Raw genomic sequence first — 12,084 nt, forward strand, 5'->3', positions numbered from 1 at the left:
GGACAAAAACAGAACAGAGCAGAGCAACGCGTTTCAACCCGTACACAGGGTCTTTTTCAAGCTCCCAACAATAGGTAAGTATGCTATATATAGCCGATACAATTGAACTATTGGTTAATTTGCTTCAGTGGGCGTATATATTCGGAAATCTTTTACCAACCATCTTATTCATATATCACAGTTAACTCAATGCTGTAACGTATATTTAAAAAACAACCTCATGTATATGTATGCACCTTTTTTCTATAAAAATGCACAATTCTGGTTATATCCAATCCGCATCAGGGGCTCATATAAAAAAGCGCATCATGCTCAATGTAAAAATTTCTTTTGCCAGAAGCTGGATACTGCATTGAGAAATCACCAGAACAGGCACAAAGTAAAATAATAAGATATATATACAGAAAATATAAAAAATATATAAAAAATATACACAAAAAAATATAAAAAATATGTGGAATATATAAAAATAGACACATAATATAATTTCATTGAATTTTAAAAATGTATATTTTTTTATATATTTTTTATATATTTTGTATATTTTTATTTTTTATTTTTTTATATATTTTCTATTATACATTTTTAAATTCAATGAAATTATATTATGTGTCTATTTTTATATATTCCACATATTTTTATATTTTTTTGTGTATATTTTTTATATATTTTCTGTATATATATCTTATTATTTTACTTTGTGCCTGTTCTGGCGATTTCTCAATGCAGTATCCAGCTTCTGGCAAAAGAAATTTTTACATTGAGCATGATGCGCTTTTTTATATGAGCCCCTGATGCGGATTGGATATAACCAGAATTGTGCATTTTTATAGAAAAAAGGTGCATACATATACATGAGGTTGTTTTTTAAATATACGTTACAGCATTGAGTTAACTGTGATATATGAATAAGATGGTTGGTAAAAGATTTCCGAATATATACGCCCACTGAAGCAAATTAACCAATAGTTCAATTGTATCGGCTATATATAGCATACTTACCTATTGTTGGGAGCTTGAAAAAGACCCTGTGTACGGGTTGAAACGCGTTGCTCTGCTCTGTTCTGTTTTTGTCCCTCTCCGGCCTCCGTAGGTGCAGTGTCCCAGTTACCTGTGTAAAGGTGTTTGCATTCTTCTTTGCTGGGTTGATTCTTTCTGCATCCTGCGGTTTGGAGTTTCACGCTACTGAGAGGAACATATAGGATTCAACCACCGATCTCCGGTGTAAGTAAAAGTGAAAACCTTATATTGTTGCCTTTTCTGTCGTTTTATTGGTCTTCCTCATCTCATTCCAGCTCTCATTGAAGATCAAAATCCTCCTTCAAAATCCTCTTTCAAAATCTGGGTTAATTTAAGAACCATCACAGCGAATCATATTTGGGAATCAATCACACTCTTCAAACTGTTACATTTGTATTGTACATTTTATCACATTGTCGCTATTTGTATACTACACTTCAATATTGCGCCTGATCAGCGCTATTTTGTTTGCAAAATATACTTTATTTTATTTGTTTCACATATGTAATTAAATTTATATATTTTATATCCTATTGTCGCTAGCACTTTCTTGGTTGATCCAATTTGCACCAGGTGTCATTTTTTGCACATGCATTTAGCGTAATATGCTCATAAGTTATTATATACAATTTTTCTATTTTAAGCTGTTTAGCGCCTGTGTTTTTTTAATTCTATGGTTTCTTCTTAGAATCCATATTATTCTCTTTATCTCACTTTATCAATAGAGGTTGGGAGTTTCCTCTTAATCACCACAGGCTTAATAGGTCTTTCTTTTTTGCGCAGTTAACCCTTTACCCTTAGATGATACATTTATACAGCCCACCTGGGAGTGTTTTGTAACAATGTATAGTTTTGCTTATTTTTCCATTACATTGTGGTTATTTTCAGACTCCTGACCAAGCCCCAAAGTATCAGATGTAGACTGAAGTATACAGATTCCTGCTTCTCTTGTTTCTGTAATCTGTCTTTTCATATGCAGGAGAGGGGGGTCTATTCCTGCTTTCTCAGCCCATTTCACTAGGTGTCCCAGCCTAACCCCGTAAACAGTGCTAAAGTTTTTACAAGGTTTTATACTGGATTTATTATCAGTATTTGTGCATATTCTTCTTTACAGTAGTGTCTAATAAATGCAGTTATATGAAAATTGGTGTATACTGTCCCTTTAATAGTTCAATGTATCAATAGAAAAAGAAACATTCATATATAGAAAAACTCAAAATAAACAATTATTTAGCAAAGTAAGTACTACTAACTACAAAAAAAATGAAACCCTTTGGTCTAATAATATAAATCATTTTGAATCTATGCATTGTTTTGTTTTAATATCCCATTAATAGATCACACAATTCTGATACAATAATGCCCATATATCTTTAATCAGGTAAAAAGGGTAGTAAATAAAGTTAGTTTTATATTTATTTGGAAAAAAATATTAATTTATTAGCATTTTATGGCTTTGCAGTTCAGTGTCATACCCCTTGAAAAACCTTGAGCATTTTTAGCTTATCACTTTGTTGTGCAAAACAAGGGACATATATAAATACGTTTCTGCACCAAACAATCAGTCTGTATCTTGTAGCAGGGTCAGAGTTCTGGGCCATGCAGGATTCACTCTGGGACAGAGGGGACATATCAACCTTATTGACAACACTAGAGCACTAAAATGGTGTTAATATGGGATAAGTAGAATCTTAAAAACATATATTCTTGTGGATTACAGAAATCCTCCATCTTTTTTTTAGATGTTTGTTAAAAAAATAAAAGAAAATCTGTAAAACCTAAAAAAGAGATGCTCATTTTGTATTTCAGCCTCAAGTGAGAATGCCCCTGTGTCTGCTCTATTCTGAACTGCTACTGTTACTGTTACTGTACTAAACACAATATGAATTCCACTTATAGTGCTCTTTTTATCTAGGAATAAGAGAATATAAAATGTTATTTATTATACTAATCTCTATGATAACATTTTACACTTATACTGATACGCTTAAAAAATAATAACACGAGTTTTAAAAGAAAAATAGTTTGCCCCCAATTTCCTGTCTTTGTATTTATTTTTAGCACTAAGTAGTGGGATTGTACCTACAGACACACATATCCAGCATTACAGAATTGGCGCCACTTTACAAATAGATTATAATAATAGGTTTTATTAATAATCTATACAACATATTTATCATACATCACAAAATTCATTCAGTTTGAGAAACCGTGCAAGTTTGTACCACAGTGTTCGTGGTGTGCGAATATGGTGTCAGTGGGGATTACAGCTATTGCAGGAATGCAGAGACTGTACGGGAAAGATAAGGTGCCCAGCTACACATAAATACGCTTCTCTTTGTCAGATTTCGTCTGTTACTACAGCTACATGGGCTGTTACACAACCACTTAAAACTTTCATGATTCAGATAGAGCGCACAATTTTACACAACTTTCCAATTCACATCCATTATCTCAAAGTGCACAATCTGAGGCACCAGATCCTACTGAGCGGGTGCAAGAATCAAAGAGAAGACGTATATGCATGTTGTGATTGGCTGATGCTGTCACATGATGGGAAGGAAAATTAAACTAACTGAACTTTGTCAGAAAACAATTTCATGTAAACATTTAAACTAAGTGCTTTTGCATTGTCTATTGATTATGTATTTATTGTCTATGCTATTCCATTGTGTTTAGTGGTCCTTTATATATATAAATATGTCAATTAAATGTATGACTTCAATATTCTTAACCAGTTTGTATTAAAAAAAATGAGTCAGTCACCACTAATTTTCATTTTGTCTGACAGTTATGTAGGAAAGAGGATTCCTTGGCCCCAGACAGGGTACTGTTGCAATAATAAACCTCATATGGCAGAGTCTGTATTGTGCTTCACACTGTGAATATTTGGGTGCACTATACAGTCTCACAAGCTTCTTTGGGTAACAAGTTTTGAATCTTAACTCATATGAACCTCTGTGGTCTGAAGTAATTCTGGCAACTCACCCTCTATGCCATACATGAAAGGCGGCAAGAGTATCTGTATCAGAGCATTCTTTAAATGCCTCTAGTGTGCTGGAAAACATTTTAACATCTTTCCCATTCTGGTCAAAATTCAGGATCAGAGGTTTTCTCTGCCAGATGGAGAACTTTGCACTTTGTAAGGTGAATTTGGTGACCTTGTTTATTTACTTAAAGGGACATTGTACACTAAATGTTTCTTTACATACATATTTTGTAGAAGATCCATTTATATATCTGGGAATGTTTCTGTAACAATGTATAGTTTTGCTTATTTTTTAATAACATTGTGCTGGTTTTCACACTCCTAACCAAGCCCCAAAGGTTTAGATGTATACTGATGTCTACAGATTCCTGTGTCTCCTGTTTGTATAATCTGTCTTTTCATATGCAGGGAAGGGGGTGTCTGCTCTTCAGGTTTTCCAGCCCCTTTCACTGGGTGTTCCAGCCTAACCTCATCAGCAGTGCTAAACTGGAACCTTCTAATTAAGTTTTTAAAAAGGTTTGATACTGATTTTTTTATATATCAGTATCTGTGCATATTCTTCTTTAAAGTATTGTCTATTACATGCAGTTATATGAAAATTGGAGTATATTTTCCCTTTAATGTAAGAGTTCTCATTAGGGACACATTGATCACTTGGAATATTGCTGGCAGGCTATATATGTTGTCAGTGACTTCAAATGACTATAGCAACTGTTGTACAGAAATGTATTTGTATTTAAAGGTATACATCATCAATTAAAGGGACTGTAAAGTAAAAATTAAACTTCATGAATCAGATAAAGCATGGGATCGTAAACAGCTTTCCAGTTTACTTATATCATCAAATGTGCTTCATTCTCCTGGTATCTTTTGTCAAAAGAGCAGCAATGCACTACTGGAAACTAGCTGACCACATTGAGTGAGCCAATAACAAGACACATATATGTGCAGCCACCAATCAGCAGCTATCTCCCAGTAGTGCATTGCCGCTCTTCAGTCTACCTAGTTATGCTTTTCAAAAAAGGATACCAAGAGAAATAAGCAAATTTGAAAGTTGTTTAAAATTGCATAATTTATCTGAATCATGAAAGTTTAACTGTGACTTTACTGTCCCTTTAACTGTGACTTTACTGTCCCTTTAACTGTGAATTTACTGTCCCTTTAACTGTGACTTTACTGTCCCTTTAGCACATAATAACAAAAGATCTGTAAATAGAGTAAAGGTTTTAAAATAATTTACAACAGTTGTTTCGTTTGCATAGTTTACAAGGTTTTGAAAAAAAACGCACTTGAACAACCTAGAAGAATTAATGCAAGCTCCTGAGGTACCAGTTAGGGACAGATGTCATAAAAGCCTGGGGTCTGAGCTAATCAATCACTGTGTAAAGTGTTGCAATGTCATATACATTTTACTTTCAGATAGTAATTTACAACATACTTTCAATTTTTATTTTGCCCCTTTTTTTCAGTAATTAAAGTCTAAAATTGTGAGTTTTCCACCTCAGAGAATTGGAAGTGCACATAGCAGGGTTTACATGACTAGCTCTGCCACACGTCTCTAATTGACCTCAACCCACTTTATCTGATAATAAACTTTAAAACAATGGAGATTTTAGCAGGGCCTCTCTATAACTGGACCAGGCTGGCCTACAGGACCCAGGCAGTAATTGACAGAAGGAGCACCTAGGCTACGATGCGGCAAAATATTCTAAGAGATCCGCCGTTATGTTGAGCGAGCTTGTCGGAATATTCCAAGATCTCGACATAGCGATATCGCCACTCGCCGGCATCGCTCAGACACGCCCCTTTTTAAAGAACATTTTGACTGTGTTTTAAACATCGAGTCCCTAGTGAAAGCACATTCTGGATAATAGTGTTATTAAAGAGAAATTAATCTTTTACAGTGCTCATGTGCAGGTTTCTTTGTGAATGTTTAACCTGCTAATCTACAATCTCTGAGACAACTGACTCTTTTTTGGGTTTAGATTGAAGTTTGCAGAGAGTTGAGGGACATCATTTTATTCAGGGACCACGGGAGCACAATAAGCCGGCCCAGCATATTTATTTTGGAACTGAGTCAAGAAGCTGATTGGCTACAAGTATAATGTGTGCCCTGTACATGCCCAGTAGTAACACTTTACACAATCTTGATAAAAGATAATAGAGAACATAGAGCTTTGTACAGTCTAGACCAGGGACTAGGCACAGATCACAGCGATAAGCAAACCTCAAGCTTGATTAGGTTGTTACACCATTTTATAACAATACATAGTTTAGTAACTCATCTGACCTAATAGCTCATAGGGGTAAAAACATAGAAAACACCTGGCCTAAAGTAGAGGGGAACTGAGAGGCTACAGTCTTATACAGAATGTCATGGTCATCTTAAAGTGACAGTCTACCATAAAGTTTTTATTGTTTTAAAAGATAAATAATCCCTTTATTACCCATTCCCCAGTTTTACAAAACCAACACAGTTATATTAATACACTTTTTACCTCTGTGATTACCTTGTATCTAAGCCTCTGCAGACTGTCCCCTGATCACATTACTTTTTATTTATTATCTATTGACTTGCATTTAGTGCTGTGTTTTGCTAAATCTTAAATAACTCCTCGGGTGTGAGCACAATGTTATCTATATGGCCCACATGAACTAGCAGTCTCTTGTTGTGAAAAGCAAATACAAAAGCATGTGATAAGAGGCTGTCTGTAGTGACTTGAAAACAGGCAGAAATTTAGAGGTTTAAATGTTATAAAGTATATTAATATAACAATGTTGGTTGTGCAAAGCTGGGGAATGGGTAGTAAAGGAGTTATCTATCTTTTTAAACAATAACAATTTTAGTGTAGAATGTCCCTTTAAGGGCTACTCTTCAGAGTCAAGACATTCATGAAGAGCACACTAAGATTTACGTATCAGGTGCATCAGTGTAATGTGGTCATTGTACTTGTAAAGAGAGACATTAAGCTTCCCACTGAGATAGAAGGACACAATGGACATCCCTAGCAGATGTAGGGACACAATGGACATCACTAGCAGGTGTAGGGACACAATGGACATCCCTAGCAGATGTAGGGACACAATGGGCATCCCTAGCAGGTGTAGGGACACAATGGACATCACTAGCAGGTGTAGGGACACAATGGACATCACTAGCAGGTTTAGGGACACAATGGACATCACTAGCAGGTGTAGGGACACAATGGACATTACTAGCAGGTGTAGGGACACAATGGACATCACTAGCAGGTGTAGGGACACAATGGGCATCCCTAGCAGGTGTAGGGACACAATGGACATCACTAGCAGGTGTAGAGACACAATGGACATCACTAGCAGGTTTAGGGACACAATGGACATCACTAGCAGGTGTAGGGACACAATGGACATTACTAGCAAGTGTAGGGACACAATGGACATCACTAGCAGGTGTAGGGACACAATGGACATCACTAGCAGGTGTAGGGACACAATGGACATCACTAGCGGGTGTAGGGAAACAATGGACATCACTAGCAGGTGTAGGGACACAATGGACATCACTAGCAGGTGTAGGGACACAATGGACATATCTAGCAGGTGTAGGGACACAATGGACATCACTAGCAGGTGTAGGGACACAATGGACATTACAAATGAGTACAATATATATCTCTAAATATTACAGACAGATTAACACTTATAGGGTTATGTGAGTCCAATGGAACTCTTATGATTAAGGTAAAGCTTATAATTCTGGAAACAAATATCCATTTTACTTCTGTTTTTAAATTCACCTCAATCTTATGATTTCCTTTGTGGAATCATAGCTCCGTCCATGAAAGCATACTGAAGTAGGCTCAAGAGAGCGCATGTGCATTGAGTATTACAAGTATAACACGGTAACACATATTGTTCTACAAAGTATATAGCTTAAACACAAACAAGAAAACAACAACAACAAAAATTGTAGTGTGAAAAAATCACTTACACACTGATCTGGGAACTCAATGGATCCACCAGTATATATATATGTTTAGCTGCAATTCGTTTTCAATAGTTAAAGCCAATTAGGAACAGATATGTAACTGGGTTAGCCCTGAGAAGTCAGCAGGGTGCAATCTGAGCTTTAATTACATAAAAAGAGGGCAAAATAACAATGAAAGTTTATTGCAAAGTTGTTTCATTGTGCATATCTAAATTCTCAAGTTGTCCTTTTAAAGGGATAGAAAGGTCAAAAATTAAATGTGCATAGGTCCATTAGCAAAAATACTTCTAGTAAAAGTTATTACTATTTTGCTGCTGCATATGCACATATCCTATGAAGGCACGTGAACAAGTATTCAAACAAAACACCTACTGTTTTCAGTCACAATACACACCACAGTCACCTCTCTGAGCAGGCATGGTGTTTAAATACTGGAGCACATGCCCTCACAGGATATGTACATATGCCACAGAAAAACAGTAATACGTTTTAATAGAAGCATTTTTGGTAATAGAAGTATATTGCAAAAATGCTTTTATTTCAAATTGAAATGCACTCATGCACATTTCATTTTTGTCCTTTCTATCCCTTTAAGAGCAAGTAGCTAGATTTCCAGGAGCTGCAATCTATGGGCCTCTGGTATTATAATCTAAAGTACTACATTGCTATTAATCATGTTTTGGCTTTTGACTTATATGACCTTCCTTCCCAAGGATGCCTGAAAGAGCTACTTTAATTCAACTAATGTCTGTCCCACGTATGATTATTGGCACATGGAATATTTCTCTGATCTAATGAAACACATAATGATTTAATAATCATCTGCCTTCTGCTATTTGCATATTGTCTTCCCCTATACATTGTTTGCAATATATACACAGCTCTCTCTGATGTAAGGACTTAATGAGATACACACACTGAGTTAGCTGGGATGCCTGAGCCAAAAAAACTCAGTGCCCCCGCCAGGAATCCAGCAACAAACTACAAAAGGACTCAGCAGATGAGTACAATGTACAAGCCACACACACTTTCATGTAGTTTGGAGACTGAGAAGCCAAATGTGTGAAATTTTTCAAACTTCCTAGTTTGAATTACTGAGCATTTTTTTCAGATGGATCAAATTATACACCCTAGAGTAATTAATCTGGGGTTACTGCCAATGGGTTCTGCAGAAACAAAATAAAAGGGCAGTGGGATATTTGAATTGTGTTCTCTAGTGTTTGATGTGGCAGACACTGATTCAAGACTTCATGTTGGAATTTTTTTTATGAAAAAGTTGGCAAAAGTTTATTTATTTAATTTTTTTTTTGTAATAATTATTTGTTCATTTATTTTATGTCATCCTTAAAGACAAGGTTAGTTTATACAGTGTGGGATTACAGTGCTATGTTATGTGCTGAGATACCGAGTGTGCTATACTATTGCACTTCATATTCAATGATTTAAAGGGACGTGAAGCACAATGTTTTATATACATAATACACAAAATCAATTAAACAATCCAAATGTTCTGCGAGCAAAAACAATATTTTAAAATACATTTAAAACATTAATGTTGTTAGCAAACATTTCATTATTTTCCAATCTGGAGATATTCTTTGAAAAGTCCCTTAAATATGTATATATGTATGCTATGCAAAATTAAATGGGGTTTTTTATGCATAATTCTAATTTTTGTCTTATGTTAGCAGAAAATATTATGTCCTCTCTGGAAAAGCCCTGAGGTGCAATCACATAATACTCCAGAGACCCAGACTAGGTAATTTGATTTTACATAGGAATATGAGGCTGGTGCAAATATTACATCCATCCTACACTTGTGGGGATACTCATTCCCTGAAACCTACAAATCAGTTTACTGTTCTTTTGGTTCTAAAATCAGTTTGGAACCAACATAATATATATAAATCTACTCTAGAAACTTATTAGTATCAATGATAAACTAGAGTTTATTGCCATTAAAGAATATATCTTGCGTTTTAGCCAAAGGGTTAAACAATGATTTGATAGCAGCATTTAACAACTTGTCCGGAGCTAGATTTTTTCCCAGGAATATTTCTATGTATGGATAAAATAGTCTGACTGTTCTACTAATAAATTGCTCTAATTTGGGAACTGTTATTTATCAATTCGACCAATCAGAAACAGTTGTAAAAGTCAGAAAATATAGAATATTTGCAGCACATAAATATATTATTTGTGGATAGAAACAACAGTTTTAGAGAATGAAAAACTGCAACAAATCTGAACTATAACTGACAATATTTAATATGAAAAGAAACATAATTTGTTAAATGACAATTCCTTATTGCAGACCCCAAAAATACATTATAAAAAGTTAAAGAAAGAAAATAAAATTGTTAAACTAATTTAACCTATGAAAACCTTTTTAGCAATTGTGAACCAGATTTCATAAACATGCTGTAAAATGAAATATTGCCAATAATGTTGTTTCTGCTCTTTCCTAGATTTGAGGTTAAAGAAATTGTGAAATCAGAGTCCTGTATCTACGTGTAACAGAAAGATATAAGTCCTCTGAAACCTCCCAGTTATTTGGTCCAACCTCCTTTACGCATAACAAATTGATACAAGTATGTAAGGGAATGAGTCTCTTAAAATCTCATACACTCACCAATGCACTGACCACAGAAAAAAACCAGTCCTATGTCTACAACAGTTTGTGTATTTTGTATATGTAACCTGAAGACAGCCTTAAACTGATACTTGTAAAATATCCTACACTTTAAAATGACAGATGCTGCAGTTTAATATAGCAGCAGAACACATTCCCCATCACTATAAATAGTATTTACACTAAAATAAGTTGTTATTCTGGGGGACCTAAGGGTTAATACTGGTGATTTTCTTTTTCTTTTTTTTTTTGCACACACCATTTAATTCCCTGCTATTTTCAAAGACATACTTCATAGACATGTACAGCCCTTAGGGGAAGTAAGTGCCTAGGAAGAAATCAGTATACTTCTCTGCTGGCTGAAATATGTTGTTTTATACTATCATGCAATACAGCAAAAGTGACTCTTCACTTAAATAACCCTTACTGAGGTTTTATTTACAAGGCATAGCATTCACACATGAATCTACTGTCATTCTTAGCCTAGTTGTGCTTTTCCAATTGTAATCTGCACAATATCGTGAATTTAACCTCTCTTTCTAAAATAGAATATAGATCATTTAATGACATATAAATGGAACATAAAGGAACTTAGATCTTTCCCATATCTAATTTTTGCAGGAAGATAAAAACATAAATCCATTCAGCAGATGGGAAACTTGGATTTTTTCCCTTTAAACCCCAGTCTGATTAATACACTGGACATTTGCCAATTCTTTCCTCTGTATCATGGACTGTTACAATGTTGCAATGTATCACTGTAAGTTATTAAACAAATGCACTTTTTTCTAGAAACAATGCTAATCATCCCACTGCCATTGGTTTCTTTGGCACTTACGTTTTTGCTGTGGGAGAGATGTTTCCACTCCTTGTCCTTTGGGCTCCTAAATGCATTTGTATGCATTTGTCCACACAGCGAAGATCTAACCGAAAACAGAAGACCAACTGTAAAGTATCAGGTACTGTCCATGAAATCAGTCAGCAAAGCTTCCAGAGGTCAGAGCAGCATTGCCAGGTACAGGGCATCTTTACGCCTACCGGCTGCACCTCAGCACAACCATCTGCACTGGGTAGAGGAGCCCTGTCTGCTCCGCACGTGCTGTTATAGTAAGTGAATGTCACAGGGACTTCTGGGCCAGACAAATAGCAGTGCCAAGGAGTATAGGGGGGAAATGAGTGAAGGGGATCTAGCAACTGCAGGCTTTCAAAGTGGAGTGCAGAATGCTGCTCAGTGAGAGAGAAGCAACCTCCAAAATCCTGCCCAGTGGTGTTAGATTTCACCACTCAATGATTCCTGATGACATCAGCAGCTGCTGTGTACTATATGGTGCTGTTTCTTTAAAATTGCCTGTGTATGTGTGTTCTGCTGTAAACCCCTCCTCCTGGAGCCAACTGTATGCAAGGGGTGGGGAGTAAACAGATCCAAACTGTAGGTCTGAGATGACTCTTCTCTATGAACATCCTCAATGACTT

General features: G+C 35.6%; 1 protein-coding gene across 2 annotated transcripts in view; it reads right to left on the reverse strand.

The window, feature by feature from the left end:
* The window catches only part of COL24A1 (collagen type XXIV alpha 1 chain), a 416,052-nt gene extending 404,172 nt beyond the window's left edge, over nucleotides 1–11,880 (reverse strand). The window contains exon 1 of one of the 2 annotated variants that reach the window (XM_053693893.1): nucleotides 11,450–11,879. In XM_053693893.1, coding sequence (XP_053549868.1) covers nucleotides 11,450–11,505 — 56 coding nt within the window. In that variant the 5' untranslated portion in view covers nucleotides 11,506–11,879. Of the gene's footprint in view, nucleotides 1–11,449 lie in introns of both variants that reach the window. The other variant, XM_053693894.1, reaches the window with a different exon arrangement.
* Nucleotides 11,881–12,084: the final 204 nt, after the last annotated feature.

The sequence above is a fragment of the Bombina bombina genome, chromosome 10, assembly GCF_027579735.1.
Source record: "Bombina bombina isolate aBomBom1 chromosome 10, aBomBom1.pri, whole genome shotgun sequence".
NCBI classification, from domain to species: Eukaryota; Metazoa; Chordata; class Amphibia; order Anura; family Bombinatoridae; genus Bombina; species Bombina bombina.